This window comes from Aspergillus novofumigatus, assembly GCF_002847465.1.
Source record: "Aspergillus novofumigatus IBT 16806 chromosome Unknown P174scaffold_2, whole genome shotgun sequence".
Classification (NCBI taxonomy): Eukaryota; Fungi; Ascomycota; class Eurotiomycetes; order Eurotiales; family Aspergillaceae; genus Aspergillus; species Aspergillus novofumigatus.
This window is the reverse complement of record NW_020194275.1, coordinates 1336913-1359784: the sequence shown is the minus strand read 5'-3', so window position 1 is coordinate 1359784 and position 22872 is coordinate 1336913. Positions and strand designations below refer to the sequence as shown.

At 28.5% G+C, this 22872-nt stretch overlaps 2 protein-coding genes across 2 annotated transcripts; one reads left to right on the top strand and one right to left on the bottom strand.

The window, feature by feature from the left end:
* Positions 1-100: 100 nt before the first annotated feature.
* Positions 101-555, bottom strand: P174DRAFT_364429 (transcription elongation factor 1 family protein; the record flags this gene model as incomplete). Its single annotated transcript, XM_024821987.1, has 3 exons — positions 101-261; positions 319-457; positions 508-555. Coding segments are annotated over 3 exons (348 nt in total), but the record flags the coding sequence as incomplete, so codon positions are not given.
* A 1155-nt stretch (positions 556-1710) lies between these two features.
* On the top strand, positions 1711-2905 carry rps1 (40S ribosomal protein eS1; the record flags this gene model as incomplete). The annotated part of the gene is made up of 5 exons (XM_024828764.1): positions 1711-1724; positions 1811-1895; positions 1944-1969; positions 2052-2553; positions 2604-2905. The coding sequence occupies 5 exons, from the start codon at positions 1711-1713 to the stop codon at positions 2745-2747; spliced, it is 771 nt and encodes a 256-aa protein (XP_024685335.1). The 3' UTR covers positions 2748-2905.
* Positions 2906-22872: the final 19967 nt, after the last annotated feature.

The following is a 22872-nucleotide window of genomic DNA, read 5'->3' as shown; positions in this document are numbered from 1 at the left end:
TTGTGGTCCTTGAAAGTGGTCTCGTATAGCTGTTCCATAAACTTCGTAAGTCCTCTGGTAAACTATCGATCATGAGGGCGGATAAGTACCTATTCAGTAATTATATATCACTATTTCCGACATCACGGTTGGTAGTAGGGAATGAGTGCTCCGGAGAATGGACAGCAAGTATATCATCATCGAATTTACTAGCAGTATCCTTCGCAACTGCGTCACAAGCATCCACCCAATCTGAATATACATCAACAGCAGCAGAAAGGTCTAGCAAGTAGAATAGTGAATAGAAATCTCAGGTGCATTAGGAGTGACTGCACTCACAGTTAATTCCTGTTTGGAACCTTTGTCCACACACTTTACAGGATAAATTTCCAAGCCCTAGCTTTTTGTCTAATTTGACAATGACGGAGTTTTCATGATTGCAGAACAAGCAGGCAAATGTAGTTGGCAGTGGTTCTTTCTATTCCAATTATTAGTATCATTGCTCAAGGCCACGTCACATGCGATCACCTTTTTTGGTTGCTGTGGCTGTCGGCTGGACTTCTTGCGTTTCCCCTGTTGATTTCAGTCAATATCTCCTTGTAATAGCTCAAAGTCTAAGCTTTTGGCACCAACCATGCTTTAATATCAAGTCCTATTCAGGTCGCGAATTGTTCTCTTGTGGAAAATGGTGGTCAATCAGATGTAGCTACTGGAGGACTGTTGTATTACTTGGTCAGTCTAGCCAGCTTTTTGGAGGATTATTATAAGCCTTCGGAGATGGTGAAGTTGTTGGAAACAAGATGTGCTCGAAAGTACATATGTACAAGTGATTGACATGCAGATAGCATAATTATACTTTCCATTTTCATACTCAACAGAGCTTGTCATATGACCAGCCGCTCTGCGGTATGCCACTGGAGATCTGGAGGCAAGTAGTGGGGCTACTCTTGTATAAGGCGCCATACTCTCTACCTAGTCTACTTAGATCGTGCGGACTATGGAATGTGAAATACATAGATATGTACCCAGCGGCCAGAGCATGTTGCACTCCGCACTGGGCATGGACTCGATCTCCGGTGTACTTAGTTTTACTAGTTTTACTAAATACTATCTAAGGTATGTATATATGGGCTTTGCGCTCTTTCCACTGACCTTATCACTAGGCTTATGATGGACTACATCTAATTACCGTCTTATGACTACATTTTCTGGAGGGCGAAGGGTAAATTCTTGCAGATATTGTTAATAAACATTTGAAAATGTATTAGTTACGTGATTAGTTATGTGTATATTGTTGATAATACCTCTCTAGTCTCGTTGAGCTCAGAAGGCTAGTGTGTGCTAAATATGACAGCAAACTATGCGGTGCCCCTATAGCAAAGAGCACTGGTTGGAATAAGAAGTTTATTAGAGGAGTCCCCATGATACAAATCATTGTGGATGGACGATGCATAATGACATATCCACATCTATCATAGACAGTACAGATGATACGTATTAAGGTAATGAAGGAAAATGTCACATGATGTTGTGGGCAGATATGTATTATGTAATATGATCGGTAGGGCCGACGTCTCGCTTAGCGGACTTTTCTGTGGGATTGCAATTTCAACTTATTATTCCGCCGACCAGCAACAAAGCGGTTACTCGACTCGACTCCCTCCACCAGAGCCCGTGGTGTGATATACCTGTCTGTCTTTGATACTCGCAAGATAGACTTGAGTCGCAGTTATGGCGGTTGGAAAGTATGCCAATTCACTTTTACTATTGTTACGCACGCTTTTAGCCTGTGTCTGGATACGGTGGTTTACAGGTACTGATCTGGGGACAGGAACAAGCGCTTGTCGAAGGGCAAGAAGGGTGTGAAGAAGAGGACCGTTGATCCTTTCTCCAGGAAGGACGAATACTCTGTCAAGGTATGTCGACTTGGGCAGTGTAATTCGACCGCAGCTAATCTGTATTAGGCGCCTTCCACTTTCCAGATCAGAGAGTATGTTACGCGTATATGATGTCGAATCGCAGGATAAAGGCGATTTATAATGGTAGGGGGAATCATACTGACTGGGTTATAGTGTTGGGAAGACTCTGGTCAACCGCACCAGTGGTCTCAAGAACGCCAATGACTCCCTGAAGGGTCGAATTTTCGAGGTCTCGCTCGCTGACCTGCAGAACGATGAAGACCATGCTTTCCGCAAGGTTAAGCTTCGTGTGGACGAGGTTCAGGGCAAGAACTGTTTGACCAACTTCCACGGTCTCGATTTCACAACCGACAAACTGCGATCCCTCGTGCGCAAGTGGCAGTCGCTGATCGAAGCCAATGTCACCGTGAAGACGACCGATGATTATCTCCTTCGGCTTTTTGCTATCGCCTTCACCAAGAGACGCCCGAACCAGATCAAGAAGACCACATATGCTCGTTCTTCTCAAATTCGTGCCATTCGCAAGAAGATGATCGAAATCATGCAGAGGGAGGCAGCCAGCTGCTCTCTCGCTCAGCTCACTCACAAGCTCATTCCCGAGGTCATTGGTCGTGAGATCGAGAAGGCGACCCAGGGAATCTATCCTTTGCAGAATGTTCGTGGTCCTGTTATTCTTACTCGGGATGGAGACTAACTGCAATCTAGGTCCACATTCGCAAGGTCAAGCTTCTTAAGGCTCCCAAGTTCGATCTGGGTGCGCTGCTGAATCTGCACGGTGAATCTACGACCGACGACAAGGGCCACAAGGTCGAGAGAGAGTTCAAGGAGCAGGTCCTCGAAACCGTTTAAGTGGTCTGAATCACCAGTATTATGGTGGTTGGGACATTGATTTGTACCTACCTGTATGCCTGGATTCTTTTTTTATGAGTTAGAATGGAAAAAGAACTTTTGTCGCGGCATCATGTCTTTATCGACTGGTGGTGTCGTTCAATTCTATGTCCTTTAAGAGTGGTGTCTGCAAAAAACCATGCCATTATCGAAATATTCAATTGGACAATTCCGATCAAGTGTAGCAGTAGAATACCTGCTATACCAGTGATGTGCTGATGCAGGGGGCAGGTCAGTCTATCAGTGATGTGGTAAAATGCTCTTGCTATATGATATGAATCAACTAAAAGTAAACTCCAGGTGGTATTACTATAGTGTCTCACCAGCTTATCAATAAGCCTATGAAAAGTCCTTTCATAATTCATACTACCTAGCACTTACCTCTTAATTAGGGGCTATTATAGACTGCAGCACTACTTATATATAACCTATTATATACTAACTAATTACATGGCATTACCTTGTTGATATTATAGGTAGGGAGTTAGCTTTTATTATATGTCTAAGAAACAATCATGTGCTATGTCACCTATCAATGATAGCTAATATTTAAGAAATGGACAACCATCTTCCCTATAATATAATAAGCTAGCCTGTCATGTGCTGAGCCACCAGTGTACCCCCACCAGGGGCCTGTCCCCTTACTTAGATAATAGTTTGTCTAAACTCCACACACACAGAATAGAAATAGGGGGAACTAAACAGCTTAGAGGAAGCTAAATAGTTTATTCTAATTCTTATAATATATATATATATATTTTTATTAGTAATCCTATATACTCCTATAACCTAGTATTAATTAGAGTAGTAACTTATAGTCTAGTTAATAATATCTTACTAGCTAGAAACCTTCCTTAGGTAGCCTATCTCTTTATTTTCTTATATTTTAAACTACTTCTACTATAGATTACTTATTATGATTACTAGATAATATATTAATTAATAAAACAGAACTATAGAACCTAAGGGGTTGATAGCTCTATACCTATTAATTAAACTAAGGATAGCTATAGATAATTCTACTCTCTTAATAAATAGGAGCTGTCACACCCTGGGATCTGTCTCTGCTGTTCTCTGCTAGTCAACTACTTTAGGAATGGGGTGATATAGTCCCTGGACTATATCTGATACTTACCTAAAGCCTACTAACTAGGTAGCCTTAATAATATAGTAATATAATAATCTAAATAGGATTAAGGGCAATCTAAAGGTAATATAAGAATAGTAATAGTAGAGATAGAAGCAAGGCCTATTAAGTATGTATACCTAATAGTAGAGAGTAACTAATAAATTAGACTAGTAAACTTATACTTAAGTAAGATATTATTATTAAATATAAGGAACTAAATTAAGAGTACTAGATATAGTATAAATAAATAAGTATCCTTATATATCTAGGGTTCCTCCACAGGTAGTTATAGTAGATAGTATAGTAATATACTAGTAGATAGATTTATAACTAGTATATAGTTTATATTATATACCTATATACTATATTATATAAGGTACTCTTTTATAGGTGCACCCTATTATATAAGTATTAATATTTAGTAAGTAACTACTAAACTATTTTTCTATAGAAACCCTATCTAGATTAAGCATTTCTCTAGATTATGCCCTAATTACTCTAGGATTAACTAGTAATTATTAATCCTTAGGTTTCTACCTGTCACATCCATCCTATACTAGTATAGCTATATTAGTGCTGTAATATTACCTCCTCTTTCCTTAGTATTTCATTCTTAAAACTTAATTTAAAAGGCGGTGCTTTCCTAGGTAGGTGTATTTTTATTTCTTAACTATGCCTACTCATTATGCTAAAGCATTATACTAATACTGTCCTTAAAGGTATTCCTAAACTTCCCTATAACTAAGTTACTAGTTATATCTATTAGGAGGAGTATATTATTAAAAATAGCTTTATTACTTCTTTTCCTTATAATTATTACATATTATTAGGCAAGGTTTACATGATGGATTGAACTTATTAATATTTAAAGTATATATTATATATCTATTAAGGTTAGCTATATAAGAAAGACTTCTATACTAAAATGGAGTAGGATATTTTAAAGAGAGCTAAAAAGAAGATTACTTCTAAACTATCTATAACTAATAATAAGTTAGAGCTTCTCTACCCTAAGCTTTAATAGTTACAAAAGCATTTAGAAAAGATTTAGAAAGAGTTAATAGAAAAATTATAGAAAGTCACTAAGTCCTTAGCTTATTATTTATAACTTTAAAAATAATAAAAGTTTCTTAAGGAATATGGTTTTAAAATGTTAGAATATAATACTAAACTATTATAGATCTTAGATAAGAAGAAGTCTTCTAAGCAGCCTAATCCTACAGCTAAAAATAAATAGCTAGCTATAACTTCTAATAAACCTAATTTTAATTAGATAATAATAGAGATTAATTAGATGCCCCCTTCCTTCTAGGAGAACTTTAATTTCCCTTTAAATAGTACTATTAAATAAGTTAGTAGCAGCCTATTAGGTTCTTAATAGGCTCCTATATATTTTCTAAGGTATTATAGCCCTTCTATTTTATAAGGTAGTATAGCTTTCTACTAACATATTTATAATTTAGGATTTCCTTAATTTTATACTCTTATTTAGTATTATTATTAATTTTAATATTTTAGTAATTTTTATATTTTTTAGTGCTGGTTCTAATAATAAGATATAAAATACTAGATAAATTTTTAATATACTTTTTAGTAGTTATAGTTAATAGTTAACTAGTCCTAATTTTTATTAATAATAAATAGTCTAATTTTCTGATAGTCTAGTTTCTAACTTAGTTATTTTATTTTAATATTTTAATAGAGTAGATAAACTTTCTCCCCCTTTTTTAGGTCTAGAGTACTCCTGTGCTTCTTATTATAATAAATTACTATTTTAAGGTTTATAAATTTAATGTCCCTTAAGAGTTAAGTCCTTAAATAATTAATAGTATCTACTAAATCTATGGCTTCTTCCACTATAGGTACTTTATTCTATGATTTTCTAATTAATATAGGGTTATATCTATAATTAGTAAAGAAAGGTATTTCCCCTATTATTAAGTAAATAGTGTTATTATATACAAACTATGTTATTAGTAGGTAGACTACCTAATTATCTTCTTAGTAATTTATATAATATTATAGATATTATTCTACTATTTAGTTTGTCTATTCTATTTATCTATTAGCTTATAGATAATATCTATATAGTTATAAGTCTTTACTTAATTCCTATTAAGTCTGTTAATAACTACTAAAACTTTGTTATAATTAATTTATCTCTATCTAATATAATATACTATAGTATTCTATAATTAATAATTATATACCCTATAAGTAGGCTTGCTAGCTATAATGCCATTATCTTTATTATTAGGATTAAATAGATAAATTTTATAAGTCTATTAATAACTATTATTAGGTAATCATACCCTTTTAACTCTGGTAGTAATCTAATAAAGTTAATAGTAATCTATTCCTATAGTCTTTATAGTATCTCTAGTAATTATACCTTACTATATAGCTAGTGCCTAGCTAGCTTATCTTAGATATAAGTCTTATACTAGTAAATATAGCCCTATACCTTCTATCTTATATTTAGAAAGTAATAATTTCTTAAAATAGCTTTAGTTATTTTCTTAGTCCCTATATAATTATATATTAGGTTATTATAGTGCCTAGTAATAATCTTACTTCTTATATACTTAGGTATATAGATAAGTTCTTATAGGTATATTAACCCTTGCTTATTAGTAGTTATATATTTATTTTCTACTAAATTCTTAAGTATTTCCTAAATAATTTTATCTTTTTTTATTACTTTAATAATTTTTTAAATAAGTAGGTCCTCTTACAGCTTAATAGTTACTATAAGAGTATAATAGTTATATATTAATAACTTATCTTTTTACTACTTTAATATTACTACTTTAATAGTTTTTTCTTAAAATTTATAATCTAGTTATTAACTAAGTATATTAGCTTATCCATTCTCTATCCCTTTATAGTAAATAATCTTAAAATTAAACTATAAGAGTATTTTAGCCTATCTAGCTTGTCTCCTTATTAGTTCTTTTATAGTTATAAAGAATATGAGGTTCTTATAATCTATTTTTATAATAATAGTATATTTTACTCCTTCTAGGTAGACTCTCTAGACTTTAAATACTACTACTATAGCTAGTAGTTCTTTATTATAGATATTATAGTTAAGTTCTACTTAAATTAACTTTTATAAGTAGAATATAATTAGTTATAGTTTCCTATTATCTCCTAGTTATATTAATCTTATCCTAATTATATAATCTAATATATTAGTTTTAAGGGTCTTCTCCTTTTCTAGGTTACTTTATATAAGAATTAGTGTACTAATAACTTACTATTTAATTTAATAAAAAGCCTTGTTATATTCTTTATCCTATTTAAATTTATTTAATTTCTTTAGTAATTTAAAGAGTGGATGCATGATGTTTATATATCTTCTAATAAATTATTAGTAATAATTAATAAGTTTAATAAACTATTATATATACTTAATATTCTCTCATTATAGCTATTCTATAATTACTTTAATCTTATTCTAATCTATGTGGATTCCTTCTATAGATATCTAGTATCCTAAGAACTTAGTCTCTTAGATATAGAATTTATATTTCTTTAACTTTAGTTTAATATTTACTTCCTAAAGTTTCTTTAGTACTTAACTAATATATTCTATATATTCTTCCTCCTTTTTTAAGAAGATAAGAATATCATCTAGATATACTATTATGAAGGAGTGTAAGTATTCTTATAATACTTTATTAATAAATCTTTAAAATAATGTAGGTATATTAGTGAGCCTAAATAGCATAACTAAGTATTTAAAGTATCTAAATTTTATTCTAAATACTATCTTCTATTCATCGCCTTCTATAATTTAGATATAGTTATATATATTAGTAATATCTAGCTTTATGAACTATTTTACTCCTTAAATTTAATCTTAGATGTTATAGATTAGTAGAAGTAGATAATAATCCTTAATTATAGTTATATTTAATAGTCTGTAATCTATATAAAGTTATAGACTCCTATCTTTCTTTAGTATAAAGAGTATACTATATCCTGCTAGTAAGGTTGATAGTTATATCTTCCTAAGTTATAGTTATTTATTAATATATTCTTTCAAGGTTGCAGATTCTTTTTCTAATATTTAATATACTTTTCTATATATTAGTGATTTTCCTTCCTATAGAGGAATTTAATAATTATGCTTGCCATGTTCTAATAGGATATACTATTTAGGTTATTTAAATAATATCCTAAATTTTGAATATCCCTAGAGTAAAACTAGTTCTAGTTTTAATTCATTCTCTAATTAGTTATTCCTAGGTTTAATATTCCTGGGACTAACCTCCTTAGGATCACCCTAGTCCTAATTTATTATTACTAAGAATAGGTGGGGTTCTGGGATAAAAGTACTCCTAGGACTATATATTTTAGGACTATTTATCCTTAGATTATCTATTCTAGGTTCTAATTCCTATAGATCTTCTTTATTACTTTCTGGTGTTATAATATTAGTATAATTACTATCTTACTCTAGTGCCTATCCTAGTAGCTCTATTATTATAATTCTCTATAATAGCTTAGTTATTACTAATACTGCTATTATCCTCTAGCTAGCTATTATTTCTTTTATTAGTCTATTCTTTAACTACTTAGCATTATTATTATTATCCTTTAACTAAATATACTATAAGGTCCTGGTTTCCCCTTAAACTTAGTCCTGTTATGGGCATCTATATTTAAACTAGATTTAATTTATACTCTAGTTAATTACTAGGTTATAATTCCTAAGCTATAGAATCCTTAATACTATATTATACTATCCTATTAGTATAATATTAAAGTTTAGTTATTTAATATATTTTAATATAACCATTAGAATAGTTCCTAATTTAGTTATAATTATAAGAGTTCCTAAATTCTCTCTATTTAGACCTGTAATTAATTAAGGCACTACTTTTACTTTCTCTAGTAGCCCTAGTTTTTTTATAAATTCTAGGTATATAAAGTTACCTATTACTCCTAAGTTAACTATTACTTTAGCTAGTTAATTTAGGATGTATGTATCTATCTTTAGATACCTAGCATTCTTTATTACTATAAGGTAAAGGTTCTTAGTTTCCTATTTTAGTACCCTAACTATTAGTAGTGGTATAGGAAAATATCCTCTAGTTAGCTTCCCTTAGTAGTATACTATGCACTAATCTTTAAAGTATACTATCTAGTATATTATATTATATTCTAAGTATTACCTATATCCTCTATATAAGTATTTAAGCTTCTAATAGGGATAAGTATTATTCTCCTTTATAATTACTAGTACTAATAGCTAATATTTTACTATATACTTATTATCATGGTAGATGCTGTAGTTATTACTATAATAGGTAATCTATAAAATCTATTCATGTTATAGGTGTCCTTAGAAATACTTATATAAATACTAATTATAGTTATATTTCCTATGAAATGGTCCTAGTAGTCTTTTTCCTAATACTCTTCTAAGTTCTTAATAAAGTTTATTTATCTATTATTAATACTTTTAGTAATATACTATATAGTTCCTGCAGTATGCTACATGCTATTCCTAAGATTTAACTTAAGTCTAATACTCTAAGTTTTAGTATGTGTATCCCTTTACTCCTTATTTAACTTTCTTAAGGATTCTTATATTTAGTTAGTATGCTTCTAATTCTACTAACTATTTCTTATCTAGCTGTTATAGCTATATAGTATATTAATCTGCTTTATTATTATTTTATAGGGATTTATAGGGTATCTTAGGGATCTTATAGGACTACTCCTTATTAGGATTAAGGCTTACCTACTAAGTTCTATACTCTTTATTAAGTAGATTAATAGGTTAGTTAATAGTAGTCTAATCTATTACAGGAAAATCCTCTTAAGCTAGCTCATCTTAGTTAGTGTTTTCTAAGTCAGGGCTAATAACCTAATATATCCTATTAGTTAGTGCTATTAACCTGTAAATAACTCCTTTAGATATAATATCTTCCTATTCATCAGAGCTATCCCTGTTACTAGTAGGTGGTTCTAGATTAGTAGCTGTAAGTATATTTAAGTCGTTAGTAGACTAATTACTATTTATACTTCTATACTTAGTAGAGTCTTCTTCTTCTTAAAGCTCCTATTTAATCTTATTATCATTGAGGGTTATATGTTCCTAAATAACTTTCTTAGCTGCTTATTACTCCTCTTTCTTAGAGTTATAGCACTAGTTATATTATAAGCTCCTCTAGTAGCACAGAGTTCTACTATTACTCTAAGCTATTTCTTATACTGCTAGCCCTTCCTAGGTCCTTACTTGCAGTCCTTTAATATATATCTAGGTTTCCTACACTAGAAACACAGCTTATTATATTATTGCTATTCTCTTTCCTCTTTAGAAAGTACTATTTATTAAGTTATATCTAACTCTATTAGTTATGGCCTATAGGGGTCTGAATATCCCTAGCTCCTTAGTTAAGCTAGCCTTCTATTATTAGATTAATAGTTTATAGTATGCCTGTTACTAAAATTTCCCTAGTATTATTCTTTCTTATGCATAGTGAAATTATATAACTTATTATTAATTTGAACTACTTATTTAATTATTTTACTTAGTATCTTAGGCTAATCTATCTAGATTAGCTTCTCCTAGATGTCTGGTTTTAATCCTTCTTTAAGATATGTAATATATGCGTCCTCATCCTAATCTAAATAAGATATAATTTATTAAAACTTTAAGGCATAGTTATTTATAGAGCCTATTTACTTAAGCTATTATAGCTATTACTTAGTATTTTACTCTTTATTAATATTACTAAAGATTCCTTTAAGTTACTTTAAAATTTAGTATAGCTAGTGAACATTACCTTAGTTTTATCATCCTAATTATTAATATTATGCGTCTAGTAGTCCCTTATAAAGGGTTTAAACTAATTAAATATAGGTCTAGTGAGATATATAGTTATAAATAAGACCTTATTAGGTTTATTAATAAGTTTTTTATAATTCATTTACATATATATATCTATCTATATTAAGAATGTATATAGCTTAGAATGTATCCTATTAAATAGTTCTAGTGGTTAGACTTTAACAGATTTAACTATAAGTTAATCTTCTAATTATTAAATATACTCCTAGAGCTATTTAACTATAGTACTATACTTATTAGGCCTTTAGCTATGATTTAAGATTGCATAGTCTATTATAGAGTTGCTTAGCTAATATTCAAGCTAGTAAGGGTTAGTATACTTCCTACTATAATATTTAATATTAAGAGTTAATTAAACTTCCTAAAGTAATTTATACTATATAGTATTTAATTTATCACACCCTGGGATCTGTCTCTGCTATTCTCTACTAGTTAACTACTTTAGGAACAGGGTGATATAGTCCCTAGACTATATCTAATACTTACCTAAGGCCTACTAACTAGGTAGCCTTAATAATACAGTAATATAATAATCTAAATAAGATTAAGGGCAATCTAAAGGTAATATAAGAATAGTAATAGTAGAGATAGAAGCAAGGCCTATTAAGTATATATATCTAATAGTAGAGAGTAACTAATAAATTAGACTAGTAAACTTATACTTAAGTAAGATATTATTATTAAATATAAGAAACTAAACTAAGAGTGCTATATATAGTATAAATAAGTGTCCTTATATATCTAGAGTTCCTCTATAGGTAGTTATAGTAGATAGTATAGTAATATACTAGTAGATAGATTTATAACTAGTATATAGTTTATATTATGTACCTATATACTATATTATATAAGGTGCTCTTTTATAGGTGCGCCCTATTATATAAGCATTAATATTTAGTAAGTAACTACTAAACTATTTCTCTATATAAACCCTATCTAGATTAAGTATTCCTCCAGATTATGCCCTAATCACTCTGGGATTAACTAGTAATCATTAATCCTTAGGTTTCTGCCTGTCATATCCATCCTGCACTAGTGTGGCTGTGTTAGTGCTGTAACAGGAGCCTGCTTGGTAAAGTTCTATCTATAAGACTAAGTAGCAGTATAGGCACTATATGTAGCAGGCAAGGCCTGCTGAGTGCTTAAGCCTACTCACACTTGTAATCTGCCTTAGGCACCAATAAACTCTAATCAAAATTAGATATCAGCTCATGGTCATATAACAATGTACTAATTAATATAGTAAGCTATATTATATAACTTTAGCTATGATTTACATACTCCCTTTTATATTTAGCTGCTGCAGCCCTAGTTAGAACCTCTTAGTAATTTCTTACCATCTAAATCTAGGTTATAGATTTATATGGCTTCTAGCCTATAATATTAGAAATTACTCACTACCTTAAGAAGAATAGATAAACTAGATGAACTAGATGAACTAGATGAACCAGATGAACTAGATAAACTAGATGAACCAGACAAACCAGATAAACTAGATAAACTAGATAAATCAGATGAACTAGATAAACTAGATAAACTAGATAAACTAGATAAACTAGATAAACTAGATAAATAGAACTAGAAGAAGTAGCTAATTAACTACTATAGCTAGAATAAGTAATATAGATAATATAGACTGTATAAGTAGTATAGCCTATAATAATATATTATTATAGATATTAACATCCCCTAAAGAATAAATATTATAATAGACTATAGTATAGATGAACCCTGCAGCCTAGATAGCCTAATAGTTATAGGAGATACTTAAATAAATATCCTAAATTAAAGCCTAATAAATAGCTGCTACTCCTATAGAGGTAATATTAATATCTTAAGCTATTTTTATAGTGCCTACTCCTACTACTACCCCTATAGAAGACCTAATAAGAAGACTAAAGCTAATTCTACTAGATCTAGAATAATATAATAGTACTAATAAGGCTATATATAATATCTTTTATACTAACCTAATAATTAAATAGAGACTATCTCTCCTTTAGTAGCTACTATAACTATATATAGTATACCTTTACTAGTGGGATAATCGTTCATCGCAGGGGGCGTAGAGCCTTCAAATTGTGTGAGGGTAGGGGGTAGGCCAAAGGCCGCCCCTACATGTCCTGCTGATATTGAGGGATTCTGGCCCCTTTTATAATTCTACCTAAGCTATGAAGGAATATAAGAATCTACATGGTTATATACATGCTGATGACATCTACTAATATCCTCTGTGCACCCTTGTAGACTTAATTAAAATTACACATATTAATTAATATCATATCCTCCCCTACTTAGATTGAACTCTGTCCGCGGAGTTCTTAGTTAGTAAGTAGAAGGTTTAGTTAGTACCTATCATTACAGCTAAATAGGGTTTGACTATTACTAAGATATATTAATTACTAGATCTGGTGTTTAGATAGTATTATTTCTTTATTAAATATCTATAGAATTAACTAAATTATTCTTTATTCTCTAACTTTAAAATTAGGGTAGTGGTGGCTTGGCATCTTCTTTATTAATATATAAGGGTCATAATTAGATCCCTCTACTTAGTAATATTAATATGTGAGTTACCTAAGTAATTAGTAATTACTAAGCAGTGTATAGGGAATTATAGTGAATATTACTATTTATAAACACATGTAAATAAAAGAATTAATAAAGATAGAATTAACTAATAATTATAAATAAATAAGTAAGTATTTACTACTAGTATATATAGCCTAGGTATAAATACTCTTAACCTTTAGTACTTTATCATGTGTGATGTTTTATAGTTTAAGCCTTAATAGTATATCCCCTAGCTAAACTCCTTCTTATCTAACCTAACAGTCTCTTATTATTACTCCCTAATATAGAGTATTTTAGTATTCTTCATGCCTTGTTTTACCTTTATTCTATTAATTTTAAGATGCCTAATATTCCTAAACACACTAGCGCTGTGCAGGTAGCTAAGAAAGAGATTAGCTATAAATTAATAAGCACTTAAACATCCTGCGTGATGTTACTGGACCCTGTATAAGAGATTAACTAGGCTACTTAAAATGAGTAGATTCTTGCAAAGGACCTTAAGATATAACCTAACTATAATATATTCCTTCTTTAATAATATGGTAATAAGATATCTAAACCATATTCTACCTATGTAGGTGATTATAGTACCTTTTATTCTTGTATAGCTGCCCCTAATATAATTAATTCTTCTAGATAATGTTATTCTTTATATGCTAGCACCTGTGCAAATTATATATAGAATAGTAAAGGTGCAGACTACTCTTTTTACCTTAGTAAATTAGGAGTCTGGAAGCCTGATCTTAATATATATAAATTCTCTTTTCCTTTCTTATTTTTATTTTATTCTTTTCTAATTTATGCAGTCTGTTCCTTAAGTAAGGGGGACTTTATACTCTTAATAATAATAGCCTTATTATATATAACTAGCCTGTTAAGAAGGCTGAAGAAGTACTAGAATCTGCTATTTAATCTTATTCTATAAAGCTAATTACTCCTTCTAAGAAAGGTAAAGTATCTGTAAAAAAGTTAACCCTAGAGATTATTATATCTTCTCTATCTAAAGGCCCTATTACTTATTCTTAGAAGAAGAAGTCCTTTTTTAATCCTTCTCTCTTTATATTAAAGATAAGTACTCCTACTTTACCTTATAAGTCTATTAATCTTTGTCCATATAGGTTCTTCCAGGCTGATAAGTTTAGGATAGTCTTATTTTATTAATATTATTCTTAAGATACTCCTTCTAAGGCCCCTTCTACCCTTCTTAATAAGGGGAAGAAATATCTAACCTCTTTAACTAATACTACTCCTTTAAAGTAGAGATATTAAGGCCATTCTATAGATGGTTAAGTGCTTACCTAGCTAATCTCTACTAAGGATTTTAAGAACTTAGAGTGCCTATATTCTATTTACTAAGACCTAGTGAAGTTTAATAAGGTTATAGTAAATTAGATTAATGCTCTAGAGGCTATTAAGATAAAGGAAGAAGAAGATATAGAGGAGGTTAATAAGTATAAGAAGGTATATTAGAACTAGGTTCTTTTAGACTAGGGTGATTATTAAGGCTAAGGTAGAGGCTAAGGTAGTTAAGTATAGCTCCTATTAAAGAAGCTAATAAAGTTAAAGAAGCTTTTTTAGTTAGATTAATTTTATAATTCTTAGAGTTTAGTATAGATGTGGCTCTCTTACCTAGTATTAGTTTATAGTTTTTTTTTATACTTAGCTATCTTTAAGTAATTAGCTTTAGTTAAATAGGTAATTTATTCCTTTATCTTAATATTCTTATAATACTAAGTAGCTTATCCTTCTCTAATTACTCTTAATAAGCTGGAATCACTACTATAAATAGTCTATTAAAGTTTATATCTTTTCTACTAGTATCTCTTTAGGGTTAATTACTCCTTAATAATTTATATATTATTCCCCTATTTAGTTTATTATCTAAAGAAGTTAAGTTAATTTTACTCTAGTTACTTCCTAGAGTTAACTCCTTTTAATAGTGCATAGGTTGGCTATTCCCTATTAGTATATTACTAATATATTCTTAAAGCCTTATTTATTAAATATATTATTTTATTAAGATATCCTTCTCTACCTACTTTAAATATACTCCTAGATATTTGGCAGATTCCTAATCCTTTTAAGTTATTTTTAAAAGTTTATTATATAAGAATAAGGGGTTATCAACCTCTTTAAGTACCTTATATACTTTAATTAGTGTGTGGATTAATAATCCTGCCTTTTATAATTATTATATTAGTGTAGTAGATATCTATAATTTCTCTGGTTTATATCTAATATTAGCTTCTACTAATTATTAGCTATTAATAAGGTTCTCTACTATATATTTACTAGGTTCCGTGATAGCGTACATGCTAAGTAGGTGTGATTAAATAATTTAATATAGGCTAAACTATTTACTTTAGAACTTCTGTGGAGATTTATTTTAAATAAGGACCTATTAACTAGGTTTAAGATAGGATTCCTTTATATTACTATCTTAAATTAGGTTCTGTTTAATTACATGTGCTAATAACTTCTTATTAGCTAAGGATTAAGTATAGTTAATATATTATAATTATATTTTAATATCTTAACTAGTTAGTTAATTATATCACGGATAACCAGGTAGCAATAGATGTATGCTATAGAGAAGATAAAATAGTAAAAGCCTTATCTAGGTATAAATATATACTTATGTAGTAAAAACTATAAGAGGTAGGTATTTATTCTATAGATATATTAGTTTACCTATAAGATACTTTATTAATATCTTTCCTAGTAAGCTATTTATATTTTCATTTTGCTATTAGTTCTGGGGTGATTTGGAGTTATTATATAATATTTAGCTTTAAGAATTTTAAGATATAATACTATAACTTAAGATAGGAGGTTAGTTCTATTATCTAAGAGTAGTTCTTTAAATGCTCTATAGTTAATAAAGATATCCTTATAAAGAAAATGAGCTAATATTTTATCTTTTATATTAGGTATAGCTCTTACTATGATCTAACTAATTATATAATTAACAGCTATAATAATCCATTAATTACTATTTAGAGTTATTAGTAAATACCTAATGAGATTAATCCCCTAATACTTAAATAGATAGATGCCCTTTTTCACTAGGTGTTATATAGCTTTATATTTAAGATTTAGTCTTGAAGGCTTTACTATTTAATAATTTAGATAGTTTCTAGTAATATCTTAGATATCCCTTTATATTATTAGCCACCAGGCACAGGTATGAATTACTCTAAGTAAGGCTAGATAAGCTAGATGGCTAAACTAGTTATAGAGTTATAATATAAAGTCTTTTTAAAAGGGAATTTTAAGATATAGTGTTTTAATACCTTTATCTATATAATACAGTTAATTAGTAGGTTGTTAGTTAATATATTCTATCTTAAGCTAAAAGTTTGGTGCTAATGTTTTGATTTTTATTTTAATATTATTAGATATATTTAGATTATTGCCTTTTAAGAATGAGACTATTAATGGATGCTATTCTAATTTAGAGAGGTTAAGTAGTATATAAAGGTACTCTTCACCTATTATCTATTATAATTATATTATAGATAGATTAAAAGTAGGCACTTATGCTCTATTTACTAGACCTTCTTTAATAAAGTTAGGTTAATAACTTATTATATTAGGGATAACTACTTTAGTTCCCTTATAATATTAGATAATAAGATTATATACTTAAAATTCTTTAATCTAATATATAAGGTGTTTTAAGTATGTCTTTATATTAGTAAGGTACTAAAGACTTTTATAATCTATTATAATTATGATAGGTTGCCTATTATTAATATAATAGTCCTATTATTAGAGTGCTTTCTTAATTATAAGAAGTTCCTTCTTATATATAGGGTAGTTCTTTTTAGTATTATTAAGTTTATATCTATTAAATACTACTAGATGCTACTATCTCTTTTTATCTTATTATAATAGTACTATACTAAGTACCTATTTAGAGGTATTAGTTTTAATCTAATATGGTAGAGAGGGATTAGTAATCCTAAGAATAGGTGTATAAACTATTATATTCTTTAGTATTATAAATACTTACTAATATTAAGTATTCTAGACTATGGGTTAAAACTTCTTTTTATAAAGTAAAGCATCTAATTCCTTTAGGAGTTTATAAAGAGGGGCAGTAATTCTTATAAACTTATATATAAATTAGTAATAGTATATTGCCAGTCCTAAGAACTATTAAACTTTATAAATATTTATTAGTTTTAGCTATATCTTTATAACTTCCACCTTTACAGGTATTAGTTAAATAAATTCATTACTAATAATATAACTGCAAAACTCTAGCTCTCTCTTAGTAAATATATACTTAGAGAGCTTTACATATAGTTAATATTCTTAGAGTTGGTTGAGCACCTATCAAACATGCTTCTTATATTTCTTATCTAAGTCTGAGAAGATTAAGATATTATTAAGGTACACTACCATAAAGTTAAGATCTTGCATAATGCTATTTATTATTATTTAGAATATTATAGGTGTATTATAAAGTCTAAAAGGTATTACTAAGAATTTAAACTTACTAAATAATATATTAAAAGCTATCTTTAGAATTAATAATTTACTTATTTATAGCTGCTAGTATCTAGAGAGGAGATTAAGCTTTAAAAGATACTTAGCTTAACCTACTTAATCTAGAAGTTCTTAAATTTATGGTAGTAGATAGGTATTCTTAACAGTTACCTTATTAAGTAAGTAGTAGTTAATATATATTCACTATTTCCTATTAGCTTTAGGGATAATTACTACTAGAAAGCCCTATATACTAGCTAAAGAGTAAATAATAGCTTTCTTTAATAGCTCCTTAACTTGCTTTTTTATCTTATAAAACTTTTTAGGTGACTAAGGGTAAGAGTTTATGTTTATTAGCAGGGAATCTCTAGTATTAATATAATACTATATTAACTAAGCTGGAGGTATTCCTAGGTGTAACTCCTCCCTAAATATATCTTCATACTGGGTAAGAAGAGGCCTTAACTAGGATAGTTCTACTAATGCTTCCTCTTCCTTTTCCTTTTTAAGCTCTTAAATAATAAATAACCAGGCTTCTTATTAATCTTTTTAAAGGGTATACTAAAGTTATTTTATAGAGATAAGACTTACAAGTGCTTTTAGGCCTGATTTAATTTAGTATTAAAGATTAATAGGGTTAATAGTTATATGCTTTATTCCTCACCCCTTAATTATTATTTAATCTATAATCTAATTAATATTAGGATTGATATATCTTAGCTAATCTTGACCTAGAATAATATCATACTCTGTTGTTTTGAGAACCTAAGGAGTGATGATATAGGCCTTATAGTAAGCTTAATTTATTACTATAACTATCCTATCTATTTAGTGAACTATTAATGGATTTTATAACTAGACTTCTAATAGTACTATATAGGATTAATCTAGTTAATAGTATTTTAGTTATAGTTAATAGATTCTCTAAATAGTCACTCCTCTTCCCTGTCACAATAATAATAACTATAGTAGAACTAGCCAAACTATTCTATTAAGAAGTTAAATTAAAATTTAGACCACCTAATAGTATTATTTTAGACTGAGGACCAGTCTTTACCAGTAAATTCTAGGTAAAATTATGCTATATTATAAAGATTAAATAAAGGCTATTAACTATATTTTATATCTAAACTAATAGTTAAATAGAATAGATAAACTAAGTCCTTAAAAGATACCTTCATTATTTTATTAATAAAGAATAAAATAACTGGGCAACTCTACTAAGAGAAGCTAAGTTTACTATAAATAGAGTAATTAATATATTACTAAATAAATCCCTATTTAAAATCTTATTAGGCTATAATCTAGACTTTTATATATATACTAAGGACAGCACTACAGGGGGAGAGATTCCAGCTATAATAGTATAAGTATAAAAACTTTCAGATCTTTAAGAAAGATTAAAGGAATAATAGCGTAAAGCTAGTAAAATATAAGTAAAGTACTATAATAAATATTATAAGGAGTTAATATTAGAAAAAAGATAACTAGTAGGACTATTAATAAAGAATCTTAAGTTAAAGGTTCTAAGTAAGAAGCTAGCTCCTACTTTTATTAGACCTTTTTATATACTAGGTACTGTTAGTTTATAAGTATTATCTTATCTTGCCTATAAAATATAATTAAATTTATAATATCTTTTATATATTATACTTAGAACCATGGAATTAGATAAAGTATAATTAATTACTACTAATACTAGAGCTTGAAAATAATAATAAATAGGAAGTTAAAGAGGTTAAGGATAACTATATTATTAGAAATAAATAATACTATTTAGTTAAATAGAAGGACTGGCCCTCAGAATATAACTAGTAGGTCTATACTAATAATATAACTAATATACAAGAAGTAATACAGAAATATAAGAAAAGAATTACTACTATTAACTAATATAAAGGTGCTAGGAAGGCTTAGCTAAGGCTAAGTATAATAGATAAATATAGAATATAATACTAACTTAAATATCCTTAAGTACTAAAGGAAAAGACTAATTAATATTAGCTAAGTAAGTCTAGCTAGTAACTATTATTTTATTACTATAGAAATAGATACTAATCACCTTAATCTCCTCTATAAAGAAAAGAAGGGAGGTAGCCTAAGCCATATACCTAGTATTACTAGATATAAGTTAAAGAGCTTTAGCTAAATAATATGTAGCCTAATTACTAGTAGTAGCCCTAGTATTTAGGTACTAAATATAAGCTATTTTAGTATAATAACCTTTAAGGAACTTATTATACTTATTACTCTATAAGAATATTAGCATTAAGATAGCACTATAGTAATAAATTAATCTAGAAACTTATATACTATTCCTTTTTCTTATCTATAATGCTATATAACTAACAGTGGTTCTACTCTATATTTTTAAAAGTATTAATAAGCCTAAGAAGGGTGACTAAAAAGTCCTTAAAAAGGCTTAGATCCCAGGTATACTAGGGATCAAAGAACCTAGTATACTATTTAATAATAGTAGACAGGTTAAGGGCATTCCTAGCCATACCAGGCACAGCCTAAGAAATAGCTATTAACACTAAAATAATATATAGGACTAATATAATATACAGGTTCACAGGGTAAATAATAGGTATTACACTAGATATACTTTATAGAAGTACTATCTAATAGCTTGTAATTAACTTTAAAAGGAAGACCCCCTTAGGGGTTAAAGTTCTTTAATATAGTATAAAGGTAATATATATACTAATACTTTTTATAAGTAATAGTATTAGCTATGATAAAACTTAATAGTAAGAAATATAAAGATAAAGTGAAATATAGCAGAAATAAATAAGAAATTATAAGGTTTAAAAGAACTTAATTATTAGATATAATTAAATAAAAAGTAACTATAATACTAAAGAAAATGCTATAATATAAAGAAGAAGCATTAATATATAAAGATAAAAGAAGAGAAAATATAAATAAAGATATGATTAAGATAAATATACTATAGTTATTACCTATAATAATATTATTTACTACCACACCACAGTACACAACAAAGAATATAATAAATTTCAAAATATATAAAGCTAATATAATAGAAGCATTATGTCTGCCCTATAATTAGTTATCTCTATTAATAATATTATATTATATTAACTATCATGATATTATTTACTTCTTTAGGAAAATTTAAAGTTATATAACTCTGACTGAGGATAGTCATTATAACTAGAGGGGTATAATTATAAAGGCTTAGCTATAGCCTAGCCACTTAATTATGCAGCCACCCCTTGCTTCCTAATTATTTTTAACCTCCTATTTTCACACCTTGAGCCGCTTTTAAATTATCACTGAATGCATCTAGGATAGACAGTGAAGATAAATAGTATCCCTCTTATCTGGTATTTAAGAAGATAAGGATTAGTTTTTATTTCATATAATCTACTACTCTCTACCATCCTCTTCCATTGATTATCATCACTAATTCTTACCTAGTCAACAGGCCATCTACCCTGAGACGTAGATCCTTACAAAAATACTCTATATTAGGGAGTGATGACAAGAGACTATTAGTTTAGATAAGAAGGAGTTTAGCTAGGGGATTTAGTATTAAGGCTTAAACTATAAAATATTATATATAATAAAGTGCTAAGGGTTAAGGGTATTTATACCTAGGCTATATATACTAGCAGTAAATACTTACTTATTTATTTATAATTATTAGTTAATTCTATCTTTATTAATTCTTTTATTTATATATATTTATAAATAGTGATATTTATTATAATTCCCTATATATTACTTAGTAATTACTAATTACTTAGGTAACTTATGTATTAATATTACTAAGTAAAGGGATCTAATTATAACCCTTATATATTAATAAAGAAGATACTAAGCTACTACTACCCTAATTTTAAAGTTAGAGAATAAAGAATAATTCAGTTAGTTCTATAGATATTTAATAAAGAAATAATACTATCTAAATACTGGATCTAGTAATTAATATATCTTAGTAATAGTTAAACCTATTTAGCTATAATGATAGGTGCTAACTAACCTTCTACTTACTAACTAAGAACTCTACAGATGGAGTTCAATCCAAGCAGGGGAGGATGTGATATTAATTAATATATATAATTTTGATTAAGTCTATAAGAGTGTACAGAGGATATTAGTAGATGTCACTAGCATATATATAACCATGTAGACCCTTATGTTCCTTCATAGCTTAGGTAGAATTATAAAGGGGGCCAGAATCCTTTAATATCAGCGGGACATGTATGGGGCGGCCTTTGGCCTACCCCCTACCCTTGCACAATTCAAAGGCTCTACGCCCTCTGCGATGAACCATAATCCCGGTAGTAAAAGAAAGGGAAATATAGTTCCTTAGTAAGCTAAAAGTATATATATTAATTACTAAGTACTTAATATTAGTAGATAGCTATTTACTATACTAAGGCTATAAATAGGTTCCTAATTTAGAACTACTATAAATAAGAATACTATAAGAGACCTATAACTTGGTACTTACTAGCCACCCTAGGAAGAATATACTATATTTATTAATTATTTAGAACTTCTATTAGCTAGAATTATCTATAGATATCTAATAATATATATAGAACTATAATAAGTATAGTACTAACTATATATAGTATAAATAATACTAGGGACTGCTAAAGCTACTACTAATTCTAGATTATAAATAATATAAGAATACTATTAACTTTATTATAAAGCTACCTATATCTAATAGCTATAAGGATATTATAGTAATTAATAATAGACTTAGAAAAGATATAATCTTAGTGCCCTATAAGTATATAGACTCTAAGATAGTTATATAGCTCTTAATAGACTAGTTTATTAGATACTATAGTATCCCTAGTGCTATTACCTTAGACTATAGCCTATAATTTATTAGCTAATTCTAGGAGTATTTTTATAAATAGCTAAATATTAAATAATAGCTCTTAACTACCTACTATCTATAGATAGATAGGTAGATTAAATAAATAAATACTATATTAGAGGCTTACCTATAGAACTTCTATAATTATATTTAA